At 35.6% G+C, this 17,587-nt stretch overlaps 1 protein-coding gene across 1 annotated transcript in view; it reads left to right on the top strand.

The window, feature by feature from the left end:
- gabrg3 (gamma-aminobutyric acid (GABA) A receptor, gamma 3) overlaps nt 1-17,587 on the top strand; it is a 270,143-nt gene that overhangs the window by 163,733 nt on the left and 88,823 nt on the right. The window contains exon 4 of the mRNA XM_002931640.5: nt 11,684-11,904. Coding sequence (XP_002931686.2) covers nt 11,684-11,904 — 221 coding nt within the window. The remainder of the gene's footprint in view (nt 1-11,683; nt 11,905-17,587) is intronic.

Raw genomic sequence — 17,587 nt, forward strand, 5'->3', positions numbered from 1 at the left:
ATACACTGTCAGAGTAATCCATAAAGAGGAAGCTCAGGGCCAGGAATGACATTTTTATGTTATCCATCACAGCAGTTTATAACTATTAAATATACTATATACTGGCATTGAATTATCCAGAAACCCAATAATACCACAGCGCTATTACCTGTAGTATCCTGTGTCAAGAAATAATTCCTCATTACCAATTTGTTTTTTTTTTTCTTCTTTAAGCAGACTGTATTTTTCACTTGATAGGGCTCACTAACTAATTCAGGTGCTAATTGCAAAAATGCATGAGGCAAAGTTGCCATGTATTTTACTCATCATCACATGGCTGTGCAGCGTCAATCTGGCATCCTATTTACCGCCTTAAACATCAACCCCCCTTGTCCTTTTATCATCCACCCAGGAGACAATAAGATTCCTGGAATAAAACAGGCCACAACCTTGATGTACAAATAGCAAAATATATATATATATATATATATATATAAGATTCCTAGAATAAAACAGGCCACAACCTTGATGTACAAATAGTAATATATATTTATATGTGTATATATATATATAAATATATTTGAAACAGTCAAGCATAACATAAATAATGCATCTAGCTTTTGGAATTCTTGCCAAACCACAATGGCTACCACAATGGCTACCTGCCATCTGCCACCTTTTTGTCCCAGAGGTTCCGGATTTTCTGGATAATATAGCCCATGCCTGAATTATTTCCCATAGGTAACAAGAGAACTTGTATGAAACATGTTATCCCATGACAATTTGTGTGATTCATCTGAAAATATTTCTATTAAACTAACAAAAAAGAGCACAATATGTATATTACTACCTAGCTAAGCCTACAGTGGAGTTAAACTAGGACTAAGTCGCTGATTCAGTGAGTGCACGTCTCTACTGCTGTTTGGACACTTCGCCAGCTGTGCTTGCGGCAGCATATAGTTTGTCTTCACCACATTATCTGTCTCACACTGTGTGGGGTGTGATGGGAAAACTCACTGCAAATGTCTAAACAAAAACAACACAAGTCACAGAAACAGAGAAACAAATGCATCTACAACAGTAATAATATTATAACACATAATTAGTGATGAGCGACTCTTTTCACTTTCGTCAGGGACGAAAGTCCGAGTATAGGACTGAAACGTTGGAAAGAATAAACATCACCGTTTGTATTTAAAAGCTGTTTATTATTTTCTTTTGTCCCTATGTGGAAACCCTGCGAGTGCCGACATTTTTTCTATTTATATGTATATATATATATATAGCAAGACAGTGAGCCGCACACACAGGGACTTAGTTAGAAAGCAAAAAATTTATTAATAAAAAAAAAATATATATATATATTTATACAATGCTGGACTCTACTGTATATGCTGAGAAATATATGGTCAAAACTAATGCTAATAGATATAAAACATGCAATATATCCATTCATGTTAAATTTAGAACTGGGAAAATAATGATAGAACAGAGCGTACAAAACGTGTGTCTCTGGGCACCTTTGAGGCATTTATTAAGGTATTTAAGCTAAGATAATTAAGACAGACAGTTTAAAGAAATGAGGAAATATGTTCAGATGAGAATGAGACAAAATGTTCAAGTTGAATTACTAAAAGATGAAACTAAGCAATCTAGGGGATAAAATAGAAAGGCAGCTTGTAGCATTTCCTGCAGTCAGCATCCAGGTTTCTCATAATTGCGAAATGCAACCCCTAGGGAAAAGAATCTATATTTCGGGTGGAAAAAAAAAAGCGAGACAAATCACCTAATAGAACAGATCTGTCATATACTGTACAGTATTTTGGAAACTGTTAGTATGGTTAATATGTATGTATTCGCGTAAAAAAGGACAGCCATATTTTCTACCTGGATTCCAAACAGCAGTTTGGCAATCTTGGGTTTTTATTTGTTCTTTGCTGCAGAGCAATTCACAGTTTGTACATAAAAAAAGTGTTGCCAGCATTTTCAAAATGTTTAGGAAAATCACAGAAGGTACTGAGAATGCAATAAATCCCTGCTGTCCCCTCAGCATCTGTAGCTTTTTCTCTTTGCTATTTGCCTTGATACACAGGTAAGTGATAATTGTGCTCTACTGAGGTTCTAAATAAATGGTATGGATAGGTTGAACAAAGAAAAAAAGCAAGAATGGTAAAGCAAGGCACAAACACAAAGAGAAAGTGTCTTTGGGGGCTAGAAGGTATGTACCTTTTCTGCCTATACCTGCCCCTAGATCCGGACCTGATAATAACTGAAGGCTAAAGGTATTGTGGCAACAGGTGCAGAGAGGTTTGAGACCATAGGTCTGGTAGAGCAGTATTTTAGTGAATTTATTGCTAGTGGCTGGCATGGGGTTTGGAGTAGACTCGATGTAGGTGTACACTGGTTTCTATATGAAGCACAAAGACCGGTGGCAATTCTTTTATCCTGGAAGACAGTGTAAAGCGCAAAAGAATGAGTGTGCCCATTTTTTCACTTTGCATTGTTTTTTCCAGGTGGTAAATAACCCCTAAAATCTATGATATGCAAGCAATAACTAAAAGGGCATGATACCTTTCATTGTATCAAGAACTAGACCTGAAACATAAGATACAGGATCTATTATCCAAAATGCTTGGGAAAAAATAATGTGATAGTTTAGCCATTAGTATGCATTTTATATCATAAAATCTGCAGCGTCCGAGTAATTTGGTGTTCCTTATACATCTGTTGAACTGGTACCCCATTGTATAACACTCTTATTAACATTATTCAGCATTCTCTAGTATACCACTGTATAACTGATGGAAGACACCACCAGGGACTTACTTGAAGAATACAAAAATCCCAAATTGCAGAGATTACACTTTGTTGGGACAAGGAAAGACAAATTGTGATATACATTTGGTTATGGACAGAACTTTTATCCACCATGATTTACAAATAACTGACCAAAAAAGATGAAAATAAATGAAAAACCATCTATAAAACCATGAATATTTATACTGCATTATAGAGAAAATGACACAGTATTACAAAGTGTTTAATAACTAATTTGACCACATTTTAAGAACTGAAGTCAGTAATTACATTAATAACAACATCATATGTGTTTCACAGTAGTGTTTCTCATTATTTAAGTGAACTATGGCTTTTATAGAGAAAAGGCATATTATTTTGCTCTTAGAGCAACTCTTTCATCTTTAGTGTTTTATCATGTTCTGCCTTTTATTAGCTCAGGCAAAGCAAAAATAATATACCAGCCACTTATCTTGCGAAGATGAGTTTCCATGAAAACCTCCTTCTGTAGTATTAGAACGTTTCATTGATATGGTAGTTAGGGTTTGTTGGAAGAAGATGAAAGATCAGACTGACACTTTGTACTAATGGAAAGAACCCTTCTAAACATTTAGATTACATGTTGACGTTTAGCTATACATTTATCATTCAAAGCTTAAGGTATATAGCCAATAATAAAATATGAAAACTATGATGTGATAATAGAATGAGAGTGCTCATTACACAGATCTATGTGAATTGTGTAATGAGCACTCTTAAAAGTTATGTGGTTGAGTGTGTCATATATTGTCTGGTGCATGTAAGACCTTACAGGGTTGATTTTTGGGTTTGGTGCCACTTTATTTGCATTGAAAGCATCACTCTATTTTATAGCATATTTATTCTGAAAAGTGTGAATTGTTCCTGAATAACAATGTCTCGTGAACATGAGTTGTGACGGAATGATTTATTGAGTATAAAATATTGTAATCCATATGCCAAGGTTTTCTCAGTGACTAGAACCCATTCCACCCGGGGCAAGAATTATATTTATGAGTTGTATTTTTTTATACTAAAATGGTCACCCCAGTGTATTAATAAACTGCCTTAAAGGGCCTATTCACCTTATAATCTACTTTTGGTTTCATGTAGTGATTGATAAACTCAGACAATTTGCAATTTTACATTTCAAAAAAATTAGCAAAACTGACAAATAATCCAGAACACGGAAGATTAAAGTCAATAAGCAACATTTTTTTCTGATCACAAAATGCTGAATTTCGCTGTGAATCCATGCCAAAAAAAATGATCATCACTACTGGTGGGCACATGTGTTACTAGTGCATTATAGCCAGGCTAGCCCACTGGAAAGTCAGTGCCTAAAATCTTCAGATTTTGAAATTTTGACAACCTCAGTCCTTTAACCTCCAAGGTTTGCCCTTAAAATTATTTGATTCCCTCAACTCCTGATCCCAAACTTTGCCCCAATAAGACTCCCCCCCACCCTCTGCACAAATCTTCTCCCACATCTCCTGGGTGCCATAAATGAGCTCCAGGACAAGTACAATCACCCTCCCTGCTCACAACCTAACTGTGCCCCTCTTTTGTCTCCAGCAATGTCTATTTATAGACGCATTCCTGCCCTGCCCTACCCCCTCTGGGACATCAGAGGCGGGACAGGTTGGACACAGGTCAGCAGGCCAGGTTAGTTAGCGGGTAGCTAGAAAATGGGTTAGGGTTGGGTGTGGGCCGAATTTTTTCTGACCCACACATTACTAGAGCACACATTTTCTTTGTAGAAAAGTGGCTATAGAAGAAGCTGACCCTTATCCCCCAGCCCCCCCACCCAAGACCAGGGGGCTGCTTCATCTATGGTTACGCCAATGCTCTACATCATTACCTATTGCTGCCTGTATAGTAGTATACAGTACATTTTTTCAATGACAGTTACTACCCTGGTATTTTTGCATTTTCTTTTTAATACAAAATGCAAGTTTTGGAAGAAATTAAATTGCTTTTGAGAAGCTAAACATGCTAGTTTGTATTTCATTTATATTCAGTATGCCATTCTCTTTCATTTTATGAATATGGAATAGTTATATTTTGCAGAGACTGACATGTTAGTAGGATGTAATGAAGCTTAGTTTCAATATATTTAAAATTGAAACTGAGCTTCATTGATTTTGAATGATATTATATTTTATTTTATTTTAAGCAAGATATTTACTGAAAGTGTATCATGTTTCTAACCAAAATATGTTTTATTGTATAACTGTTTACATCAAGTCTATTTTTTGGTCTACAATACTTGTATGTTTACTTTAAAAACTTTTTAGCATATTTATTGAGAATTTTATGGTTGCATTGGTACCATATATACAGATTTCTGGTATGGATTCAGCTATCTGGAAACCTGTTATCTAGAAAGCTTTGAATTACTGAAAGGCCATCTCCCTTAGACTCCATTTTAATCAAATAATTCACATTTTTTCACAAATAATTTCCCTTTTTCTCTGTAATAATAAAACAGTACATTGGACTTGATCCCAACAAAGATATAATTATTTCTTACAGGAGGCAAAACAATAATATTGCATTTAAATAATGTTTAAATGATTTTTTAGTAGACCTAAAGTAAGTTGATCCAAATTACAGAAAGTCCCCAGTTCCAAGCATTATGAATAAAAGGTCCTATACCTGTACACAAGTCAGGTAGATGCAGAGTCAGTACACTAGACAGAAGTCAAGACAGGCTAAGCAGTCAGTAGGCAAGTGGCAGGGAGAGTTTAGTACATAGGACAAAAGTCAAAACCAGGAAAGACTGTGGGAAACGGAGCCTAGGCAGATAGGCAGGGATTTACTAGAGCTCAGACAAAGCAACAGGCCAAATCAAGCATTGAAGCTTAATCATCAAGCAACTAGGAGTTACATGCAGCAGGCTAATATATGCCCTTTTTCTGATTTTGTTTACACATGTGAGGTGTATTTATCATGCTGTGTAAAAAGTGGAGTGAAGCATTACCGGTGATGTTGCCCAGGGTAACCAATCAGCCATTAGATTTCAACAGAAAACCAAAGCAAAGCATCTGATTGGCTACTATGAGAAACCTCACTGGTAATGTTTTACTCCACTTTTTACACAGCATGATAAATATATCCCCTACTGTAGGAGTGTATAAATTAACACTGGAGACAAACATTACCGGTGATGTTGCCAATAACAACCAATCAGATCTTTGCTTTTGTTTTCTAACTTATAGGTGACCGCTCATATCTATTTGCTGATTGGCTGCTATGGGAAATATCACCAGTGCAATTTTAATAAATATGCCCCTTAGACTGAGTAAGTTAGGAAGTGACTGACACCAACTCCAAAATCTTCCAGTGGTTTATCAGAGTAATTCAGCAGCAATTTAATATGTTGTCCAGGGTTTAAATCTTGAGGGGCCCTGTCAAGAGCTTATGCAAATCTGGAATATAGCCACAGAATACTGTGGCCTTTCGATCAAAATGGAGGTTGTACATACTTTTCTATTACTGTATAATGACCAGGGGGCAGGAATGTCGCTCCTGAAATGTTGATGGTCCAATAGTGATATTTATAAATGAGGTAAATTTCCCTTTTGAATCATGTGAGTGTGGCTCCTTGTACTATCTATATTACTAAATTGTTCATGGTACCAAACCAAGGAGTGTCTGAGGTAACCAACCTTAAAGTATGCAAGATGTCAAAGAGGTTTGAAAATCCATCTGTATCAGTAGTTTTGAGATTACTGAAGTTTTGAGTTTTGAGAAACACAGAGTCTGTTACATCAGTGCTGTCCAACTTCTACGGTGCCGAGGGCCGAAATTTCTCTAGCATACATGGTGGAGGGCCGCTAATGGAAGCCAGTTTTGACCACTCCCCTTTTTGAAACCACACCCACTTCAAACCACACCCATTTTATCACAATGGTGGTAGCACAGCAAAATCCCAAATGCTTGGTCCTTACTGTGGGGATATCAACCATCATTCATATGTGATAGAATTATGTCATATTAAGATATACCCTTAAATTCCATATGCCTCCTCCTCCCCTGTGGATAGCAGAGCAACCCCCAGTACATAATTACACACCTTTGGGACAATTTAATGGCTATTTCCAACTGCTAACAAACTCCCACAACAAACCCCTGCCAGGTTCACCTCCCACAAGCAGCATAGGGCAAGCAGAGTATAGCACACACAGGCATCACTCTGCCTGTCCTATGCTGTCTGTGTGTGCCATACTCTGCCTGTCCTAACCTGCCTGTGTGTGCCATACTCTACCTGCCCTACCCTGACTGTGTGTGTCATACTCTGCCTGCCCTACCCTTCCTGTGTGTGCCATACTCTGCCTGCCCTACCCTTACTGTGTGTGCCATACTCTGCCTGCCCTACCCTTCCTGTGTGTGCCATACTCTGCCTGCCCTATGCTGCCTGTGTGTGCCATTCTCTGCCTGCCCTACCCTGACTGTGTGTGCCATACTCTGCCCGCCCTACCCTTCCTGTGTGCCATACCTTCCCTGACCTATGCTGCCTGTGTGTGCCATACTCTACCTGCCCTATGCTGGCTGTATGTGCCATACTCTGCCTACAGTACCTATGTCTGAGGTGTGAAGAAGTGAACAATGGGAGTGATTACAGTCTGAGCCTGAGGTGTGAACACTGCAGGGGTTGAACAATGCAGAAACTAAAAGGTGTGAAAAACACAGGGGATTACATTTTTAAACAATGCAGAGGGATTACAGCCTGAATCTGAAGTGAGAACCATGCAGGGGGCCAGTTAATCTCAGTACTGATACCATTTAATGCTTACTCAAAGGTAAGCCATCAAAGCAGCCAGACAGGTGGGGGGCCACACAGAGGGGGGTCGCGGGCCGCCAGTTGGACAGCACTGTGTTACATAAAAAGTTTTGTTTTTCTATCACAATAATGTATGAGAATAATAAATAAAATAAATAATGAAAAATAAAACAGAGGGATATGGACATGACCCAGATAAAAGAGGAAAATATTTACCCTCTTTTCAAATATGCCAAACTAACTTTTTAAAAAGCCAACTTTATGAAACAATATAGAGTTCTAAAGAACCTGCATATCTGCTTATCTTAGACATACAGTAATTACTAAAACTGATACAATTACAACACCAACTTTATATAATAAAGGTAAAGTACTGTTGTTCCGGCACATGAGTTTTGATATAATTCAGAGACCATAGTCCATGTCACAGTTATTTTAACATAGCCAGGTATAATTGCTACATTTTAGATCTCATGCTTTATTCATGCACTGAATTAAGAATCACAAACAGGAAATTTATGAACTAATAAAATAAAAAAAGTGAATTTATGCAAATATAAATCCATTTAATTTAAAATATTTACTGTTCGCTTTCCCAGTTTCACTTGCAAACAAGGCGCATAAGCTGTGTTTGTGAGCACTTTGCGAGCTTTAATTCTGTCATTTCATATTATACATAATTTCCATGCACAAAATAGCAAAACAAAAATGTTTTTACATTCTTTTATTAGAGAATAGGCTTTTAAATATTCAGTATTATTATTCAATTGAAATTTACATATTCAGGAGAAGTAGCCAGTGTTGCTAAGGGCAAAAATGTAATTAAACCATATACTATAAGCTTAATGCCACACGTGTTATTTATCCATTATTAATTAATGATTTTTACCAAAGGCATCAAAAAATACACAGGAAACATTTTACCTGTGATATATGAGTTGTTGTTTACTTAGACATCACAAAGACATCACTTTTTAAACCAGAAATGTAAAATAATGGCACAAATGTGTGCATTAGTCAGGCATTAATAAGAAAATACTCCCCTCTTAAAATAGAAGCTCTCATGAGCAGGGCCCTCTCCCTGCTGTCTCTTAGTAATTTCCCACAAAGCTGTGAATCTGTTTTAAAGAAATATTTGTCTGTATGTTAACTGTTTGGTCTTGTATTTGTTTTTTCACATTTGTGAAGGATGGTGGTAGAACCATTGTTCACCTTAAAGTTAACTTTTATGTTATAGAAGTTTCAGTTCTTAGCAACTTTCCAATTGGTCTTCATTTGTCATTTTTTTAAATAATTTCTGAATTATTTACCTTTTTCTTCCTCTTTTCTCGATTTAAAAATGAGGATCACTGACCCTGGCTGCTGAAAAAAACTATTGCTCTGTGAAGCTACAATTTTATTGTTATTTTACTCTTTTAATACTTATCTTTTTTTGGGGGAGGGGGTAACTGTTTAGCTTCCACTCTCTCTTGTTGCTAAGGTATATTAGACCCACGCAATCTAATAGCTTCTTAGAAGCATATACAAGATCGCAAATATCACAAAAATGCTTACGAAAAAAACGTATTAGTCACGATAATATCGTATTGGCGATCCGAAAGTCAGGAAATTTTCGTACCAAACGATTGTTAACAGCGGCAGAACCTTTCTGAATTTTTCGCGCAAGCGTAAGCAAAAGTCGTGGAAGCGTACGAATAAGACGTGCAAGCGCGTTCGTGTCTTAATAAATCTCTCCCTATGAGTCAGATTCCTGCTGATTGGCTCAGATCTACATTCCTAAGGGGGGTAGTGAGTTCTTAGCATTCTTGAGGGAGGGGGGAGCAGGAGAGAGGAGAGAGCTGAGAGCTACATGTCTCTGGCACAGGAATTACAGACACAACTAATCTTTTGACAGAGAAGTCAGTGCAGCATTTCTGTGAGTGCTTATGGCTGAATTACATACACCTTTATGATAAAGCTTACTTAGTTTTTACCTTTCTTTCTCCTTTAATAGAACATACTGTATTGCAAACAATACATGAATTTGCTAAATACATTGACATGTTGCCTTGGCCTTGGGGGGGGGGGGGAGAAAATTTTTAAAGCACAAGTCAACCCAAAATATCATTTTTGCAAAAGAAAACATAATTTGAAACAACTTTGCAATATTCATTAATTACAAATTTGCAATAGTTTAGAGTTATTTGTATATATAATTGCTATTAAAAGCAGTTTGGTGAGTCTGACTTTACACTACACATACATTTAAATAACATATTGTTTTTTTATATCACTTACCAGATTAACTATGGTTAATGTCATAAGTTACTTACGCTTAAGTTCATGGTATGCCCTTTAATTAAAGATCCTTGGGGGCAGGGCCAGATTTGCGGCAAGGCCACAAAGGCCCGGGCCTAGGGCGGCACAAATTGAGGGGCAGCATGCTCCCCAGTCGTACATGAAGTTGCTTACACCTGGAGCACTGCAGACCCGGCACGCATCCTCTGTTCTCCTGGTGTGTTAGTCAACCAATGCGCCTGTGAGTGATCCTGGGGGTGGGGCGGTAAAGGATGCTGGCCTCTGGGCACAGAAATCCAGCCCTGCTTGGGGGAATCTCACAAGATCCACCCCCATCATAATATTTACAGGGTGGCATAAGAGTGCCCCAGGTTTGTTGCTCTACAGACTGTAAGATTAACATCACTTATATGAACATTGGCTACAAATCCAGGTGGAGGAATTTTTCACTTCTTAAAGGAGAAGAAAAGGCTAAGTCACTTGGGGGTGCCAAAATGTTAGGCACCCCCAAGTAACTTTAATTGTTTACCTTTTACCCCGGGCTGGTGCCCCTGTTAGGCGAAAACATACTATCCTTTAACATACTATATATAAAATGTATTTTGGAGCATCTAGTGAATGTAAAGTGAAGCTACTGATTCATTCAGACTGCTGTTTTTGGACCTTGATAAAAAATGAGTCAAAGACTTAACCAAAGGGTTGTCTTAATACTCTGCTTCCTCTGCTTTTTTTATTTAAATGTACTGGAAGCATCTTAAGTATTAGGTAATAATAGATGACTACTCCTTCTGCTTTTAGTCAATCTAACTAAATTATTATTATTATAGTAAATGGTTTTGAAGTCATTATTTTATCTGTTTTGCTTCATATGATGTTTTTCTGTATTAACGGAAATCAGTAATAAAAATAATCAAATAACAAACTTTAACCCCAATATAACTACTCCTAATAATATGTTAAATTCAATATATTTGGCAATTGCTATGTGGAATGTAATTTTAATGAAACTGTCAGTGTAAGCTGTCAGTTTATAAACTGGTGATATAAATAAATAGTTTTGCTAAATTATCAATCTGATTGTTTTCAAAAATGCATCTTCTAACGTACAGTGTGGTACCGATAATTTTGTTATTTAGATACATTTTAAGTCGGTTATGCATGGATTTAATGATAAATGTTTTCCTTTTTTCACAGTGTTTAATTTCATATAATGAAGATTTACAGTGTCTGTTTCTATGATTTTCCTTTGACTAACAATAGACAAATGATTGAATGATAGAGAGAGATGATATGTTTAAGAGCTCCAAAAAATTAAAGTGGATCTACACCCTATATTGCAGGTGGCCTTGGGATCTTGCAATCTTGCTGGTCCCCACTGTCCATGCATGCTATCCATCACAAGCATCACAGTCTACATGTGCTATCAGGGAGCCCTAGGAACTTAGTGTAATAGTGCCAAATATGAATTCACAGAGGTCTGTGTATATTTGCTGCCTGTGAATTCAAGGATCCAAGCTTCTCATGGTCTCTGCTACTACCAATATATACAGTTTAAGAAGTCAGATTTTTAATTCAGCCAGCAACACCAGAAACACAAAAGGAATGATACAGCATGCTTCAAGTTATCCACCCAGAAACTATATTTTTGCACTGAGACAGAAAATGTAATGCCAAGCTTTCCAAAATGCATTAATTATTTGTAAATGTAATAGGTATTACAATAGTATTCATCTGACTGTTTACATTCTCTAAATCATACCAGTTATACATTTATGTATTTACAGTTCACAATTAGATATTAACTTTTATACTTTTTTATCTAAACAGGAATACCAAATAGATATATTTTTTGCTCAGACATGGACTGACAGTCGACTCAGGTTCAACAGCACCATGAAAATCCTAACACTAAATAGCAATATGGTTGGATTAATCTGGATCCCTGATACCATTTTCCGGAATTCTAAAACTGCAGAAGCTCATTGGATTACAACCCCCAATCAACTCCTTAGGATATGGAATGATGGGAAAATTTTGTATACATTAAGGTATGTCTTTGCAGCAAATGGGTTCTACTTTTTGCCTGTATTTGCATTCGTATTTTGTTGTATTTATATTTCACAATTAAATTAATGACGTGATAAATATTCTAGATATGTGATGTTGAAGCACAGTCTTGTCTTTTTGCTCCCTCAGAGATCACCTGACAGGAAATAATGCAGCTCTAAGTGCTACTAGCTTTCACTTACCAACATAAAATAGGCAGCACTATTACCTAAGGATAAGCATCACTCTAATAAGGACAGCAAAATGTATTTTACTGCAAGTGAACTAAATAAGGAGAAAGAACCCATACAAACATATTAGCAGCAGTCTGGCTGGTATATTTTTAAAGAAGGATATTGTAATGCACAATTTCATTTCAACACCTACATGTGAAATATAGCCTATTGATCCTGTGGTGTTGATTGGAATCAATAGTTTAAGATAATCTTATTTTTAGGTTATTCCATGAGGCATAAACCACGTTACAATTAAACATAAACATGCCCAAAGGTATAATTTCTTGTGAAGTAAGGCTGTAAATATTTCTCTGCAAAATCATTACACCAGTGTTTCATTATTAATATCAGCATCTGCAATTCTTCATGCAGTCTTCCCACATAGCAGCTAAAGTTGTAGACACTTGGGCGTGTGACACATTTCAGTTTTACTTCAGCATGACAGAGACAAATGTATTAAATTAGATACGAGCGGGCACCACAACATTTTTTAAATTACCAAGCAATGGTCTAGGCATGATAAAGAGTGTTGCTTCAAATCATTTATTCTATTACAAAGTATTATGTATTCAACGTAATCATGCCTAATGATTGCCCTAGATAAATGAAAGGGTTCTAAAGAATGCTAAAAATTACTGAAGCACAGTATGCAGTGGTATAACCAAATATGATGTCATTATATAACTGTGGTATATTGTATCTTTTGGTTTAATTTGCAAGATTAAGGGTGGCCATGCATGGGCCAATTTCAGCTGCCGACATCGGTGCTTTAGACCGATCTCAATCGGGCTGGGGACGGCATCGGCTCGTTGATACAGTCCCCAAGCTGACGGCACCTATGCCCACTGGTTTAATTCCATCTTTTGGCCCTAAGGCCAATCGCTCACATGGCGACCTGGTCAAATGAGCAGATCTTATAGTGTATGGCCTCCTTAAGTTGTCAGACTAAATTCCTGATACAAGAATGGGACCTGTTCAGAAAAACTTTGTTTACTAAAAATCATTTCAAAATTAAACAAACCCCCTATGGGATTATTTTGTCTCCAATAAGAATCTCAGTTGAGATCAAGTACAAGGTACTGTTTTATTATTACAGATAAAAGAACTTCAAGAGCTGCAAGAGAGCAACAAGAGTAATATGGTGCAGTATTTGCTTTTCTCCTAGACACCTTGGGTGTTTAACAGAGTATCACAGTGTAGGATATACATCCCGATCCCCTACATTTATAAACAGGATAGTTCCATATCCCAAAGAAAGCTCATCAAAGGCAAACTCCAAACACTAGTCAGAGTGGGTACTCACAGACCCCGCAACTTGATTCACAGCATATACATTTCTCTAAAATACCAGGCCTCTCACTGCAACAAATGGAAAAGGAGGAGTGCCTAAATGTGTAAAACTATTTTATTTATATCTCAATGAAAAAATATACTCAGGTATAGGTACTCAGTAAAAAGTCATTCAAGTTCCATAGTCTGGGATTCTGGGGGTACAGATGGCTACAAATGCCTACATTCCCTTCCACCATGAGACACGTTTCAACTATCAGGCTTTATCAGAGGCGTGAACTTCTCACTTTCTTTGTTCCTTAAATCCGTGCTTTCCCATAAGTTATCCAACCTCATTGATCACTTAGGCAGTACATTATATTTTTTATAGTACACTTAATACATTGTTTTATAGTGTATTCTACCTTTGTTCTTTTCCTTTATCCTCTAGTATGGATTAAAGCATAACAGCACTTAGAGTAATTGCTTGTCATACACCTTTATTCACTCAGACCTTTTTTCAGTCATCTCTGCATTTGAGGATAAAGGGTATATTTTGACCAGTCTGAAGCCTGAATTAAGGAAGGGGAATTTGATAAACACCTTGGTCAGAATAATTCCTGGGTGAAACATGGTGGGAGGCAGTGTGTCCCCTTCACGCCCCTATAGCAGTGGAGTCAAGTGGTTATGGTTGAATGACTTTCTGTGCACCGGGCATTTAAGCCCAGGAAAGTTAGGTCAACTGTAAATATTTTATATGTTTGATGAGAATTTAAACAGGGTTTTTACGTCATATCTTGTAGGGCATAAATATACTATCTACAACATATTTATGATTTCTGCACATTTGTATTATTTAGATTATAATAATAGCATGATGCTATTTTATTGTGCTGAACTGTGAAAACGTTGCTAGTGTGAGTGCTATTCATTGTACATTAAATAAATGATATGCTATTTTAAGACATTTTATATTAACTATTAGTATACATATAACTATATCATTAGGTCAGGCCATGCTCAGAAATGCATCTGATTATCTACAGTAAATCACCAACAAAAAGTTCCCTGGGCACTTAAATATGGTGAAATATTTCCTGAGTTAAGCTATTTCATTAACTAGTTACATCTTCTCTTTAAATCTACAGTACGGTTCTGAGCCAATTCTAAGAACTGAACATAAGCAGCAACCTTACGTTATTTTTATAATACAGGTATAGGACCTGTTATCCAGAATGCTCAGGACCTGGGGGTTTTGGGATAAGGGATCTTTCCGTAAGTTGGATCTCCATAACTTAAGTCTACTAAAAATCATTTAAGCATTAAATTAACCCACTAGGATTGTTTTGCCTCCAATAAGGATTAATTATATCTTAGTTGGGATCAAGTACAAGGTGCTGTTTTATTATTACAGTGAAAAAGGAAATCATTTTTAAAAAATAGAATTATTTGCTTATAATGGAGTCTATGGGAGATGGCCTTTCTGTAATTCAGAACTTTCTGGATAATGGGTTTCTGGATAAGGGATCCCCTACCTATTTAAACAGAGTATGAATAGCTCATATAGATTTAGCAAAAATCATGTTTGTAAATTGTTAAGATGAAAAGCAAGGGAAGTAAGTACTGACTCCCATATACTGTTTGCATCACAGAATATAGGCTGCATTTGATCTATTTTAGCTAACCTCCTGGAACTTTTTTGTGTGGGTTACACTGATTATAATTGCAACATTATGCTGAATACCTGATTTCTGAATGGGTATAATTTTGCATTTTCTTCCCTGCAATTTGTGTGCTCTTTTCACAGCAGGTTAATCTGTATATTTGCAGGATGGGGCGAGGGAGACAAAACAGGCTTCATTGCAGCAAACAATTAAAAGTAATTGGGAACTTTTGTAATTTGTTTTCATTTTAAAGTTGTCAGCTTAAAAGGAAGTTCAGTTATATTTTTTCTCTTACTTTTTAATAACTTTTTTATTAAATAAAGTGATGGGTTTTTTTTTTTTTTTGCTGACTTGTGTAGTGTTTTCCAAAGGATGTTATCTCAGGAAAAAAAAGCTCTTTCATTTGCAGCCTACTGATAACATATACTGTCATTTTACAGTAAAGCGTTGAGTACTTTATGGTTAACATCCTGTAAATCTATAAATGAGTTGTTTATATCTGAAAAATCATATTTTACAAAATAATTGGCTTTAGCAGTAATGACAAAATATTGATAGAACTTGCAGTATTGATTGTGCAGCTGCCCTTTAACTCAAGAAGCTGAACTATTGAAATATATCTTATCGAGAGAAAATCAAAATAAACGTGTTTACTATACAGAAAGGGTATCTAATGCTAAGATGAACATTCCATCCTTTTATATTTTCATATGGATATTAAAACTGGAACACAGTATGTTAATGAATGACTGGAAATGTCCGTATTTCAATGTAGGGTGCTAATGACGACATGTAGAATTAAAATTCATGACCTCTATTATTTATTGAGTAAAACATAAGATATTAATGAATGGAACATTAGTTGTACAGGACATAATGGAGATGTTTTTTTTTTTTTTTTCAAATATAGAATTAGGTTCTTTTTACCTCAAAATTTAATTTGTTTATCTGAATTCATCTCCACTTTCTAAAATCTGTTCTGTCTGTGCTAAATATCTGTTGTTAGTAGCCTAATATTGTGCAGATTATCAATGTATTTCCTCTTAAAATAAAGTTATTTATGAGAAAATATATAACAAGCTGAAACTACTCATCTTGTTTTACAGATGTAAAAAAACAATATTTGTATGTATGTATATGTTTATTTATAAAGCGCAATACATAAATACTAACAGGGAGTTATCAAGATAATAATAGATATAACAATAAATACAAATAAATACAAGATACAGTTGCAATAAGTTAAGAGTCAAAAAGACAGAGGATGGAGGTCCCTGCCCCGTAGCTTACAATCTAGATAATGTAGATATTTATTTAGACCTAAAGCAAATGAAATGCATTTTATACCTACATGAACAGGTAATGAAAAGTCACAGTATTCTTCTACATACATTTCCATTTTAAATATATATATATATATATATATATATGGCGAATATTTAGATTAACTAGTGGTACTACACATAACAAAAGTAATGTTGATGCTTTATATATAAAATCTAAATATAAAGGAATGCTGTGGGTTTTTTTTAAACAGCAAATAAAATAAAAGTAAACATAACTTTTAGGACCGACTAATACCTTTGTATGAAGCTATATTTAATATTTGTCACTATTACTTTCCATTGTCTATTGTCTACTTGCCATCACCCCCTTTTATATGATGTGTGCATTAATTTACTTTACTAAGCATCATAATTACAATAGTTTATATAAAATTGCTTAGTAAATGAGCTCCTTAGTCTTAATAGTAAAACTTTCCTTGACAGAGTGTATATCCTTCAGGTCTTTAATGTGCTGCAGGTAAGAAAAGAGTTATGTGTTATGGAAAGCATACACCTATACATAAATAGTTGCAAGTAGAACTATATTATATAGATGTAATTACATTTATAACATTTTTATAGATAATTTTTAATAGTAATAATTAAAATCAGAAAGCCTTGCAATTGATGGCTCTTTATTTAAAGCAGCAAAATGTGAAAATGGACACTATTTGCACATTTACAGATTTTTGTTTATAAACTACAACTTCATCTGATGTGTTATGATCTGATACTGGATTTGGGCAGCTTTTACTTCATCCACTTTATACCCTTCTCTATAATTACAGAGAATCTTAACATTCACATTGACCAAAATAGCACCAAAATCCAATTTTTTCCTGTAGCAGGATAAAAAATTTCAATAGAGTAATGCAAAAGAAGAGGTCCTTGATATTTTACTACCCTGCAATTATCCTAGAGACTGAACTAAATACCAGTAATATAATGTAATATCTGATTTCCCTTTGATTTACAAGATATTATTTTAAACTTTTTATAAATAGTAGTATATTAACTGGATGGCTGAGCAATGTCATCTAATGGATCCCCTTATGAGTAATTATGTGCTGTTATGGCTTGCTAGTCATCAGGTCAAGTTCTATTGCTAGATGAAGATCTACTTTTTGACCAACCCTGCTTTCATACAGCACTATTTATTATGCTGTGTAAAATTAATTCGCCGAAAAAACG

Source organism: Xenopus tropicalis, chromosome 2 (assembly GCF_000004195.4).
Source record: "Xenopus tropicalis strain Nigerian chromosome 2, UCB_Xtro_10.0, whole genome shotgun sequence".
NCBI lineage: Eukaryota > Metazoa > Chordata > Amphibia > Anura > Pipidae > Xenopus > Xenopus tropicalis.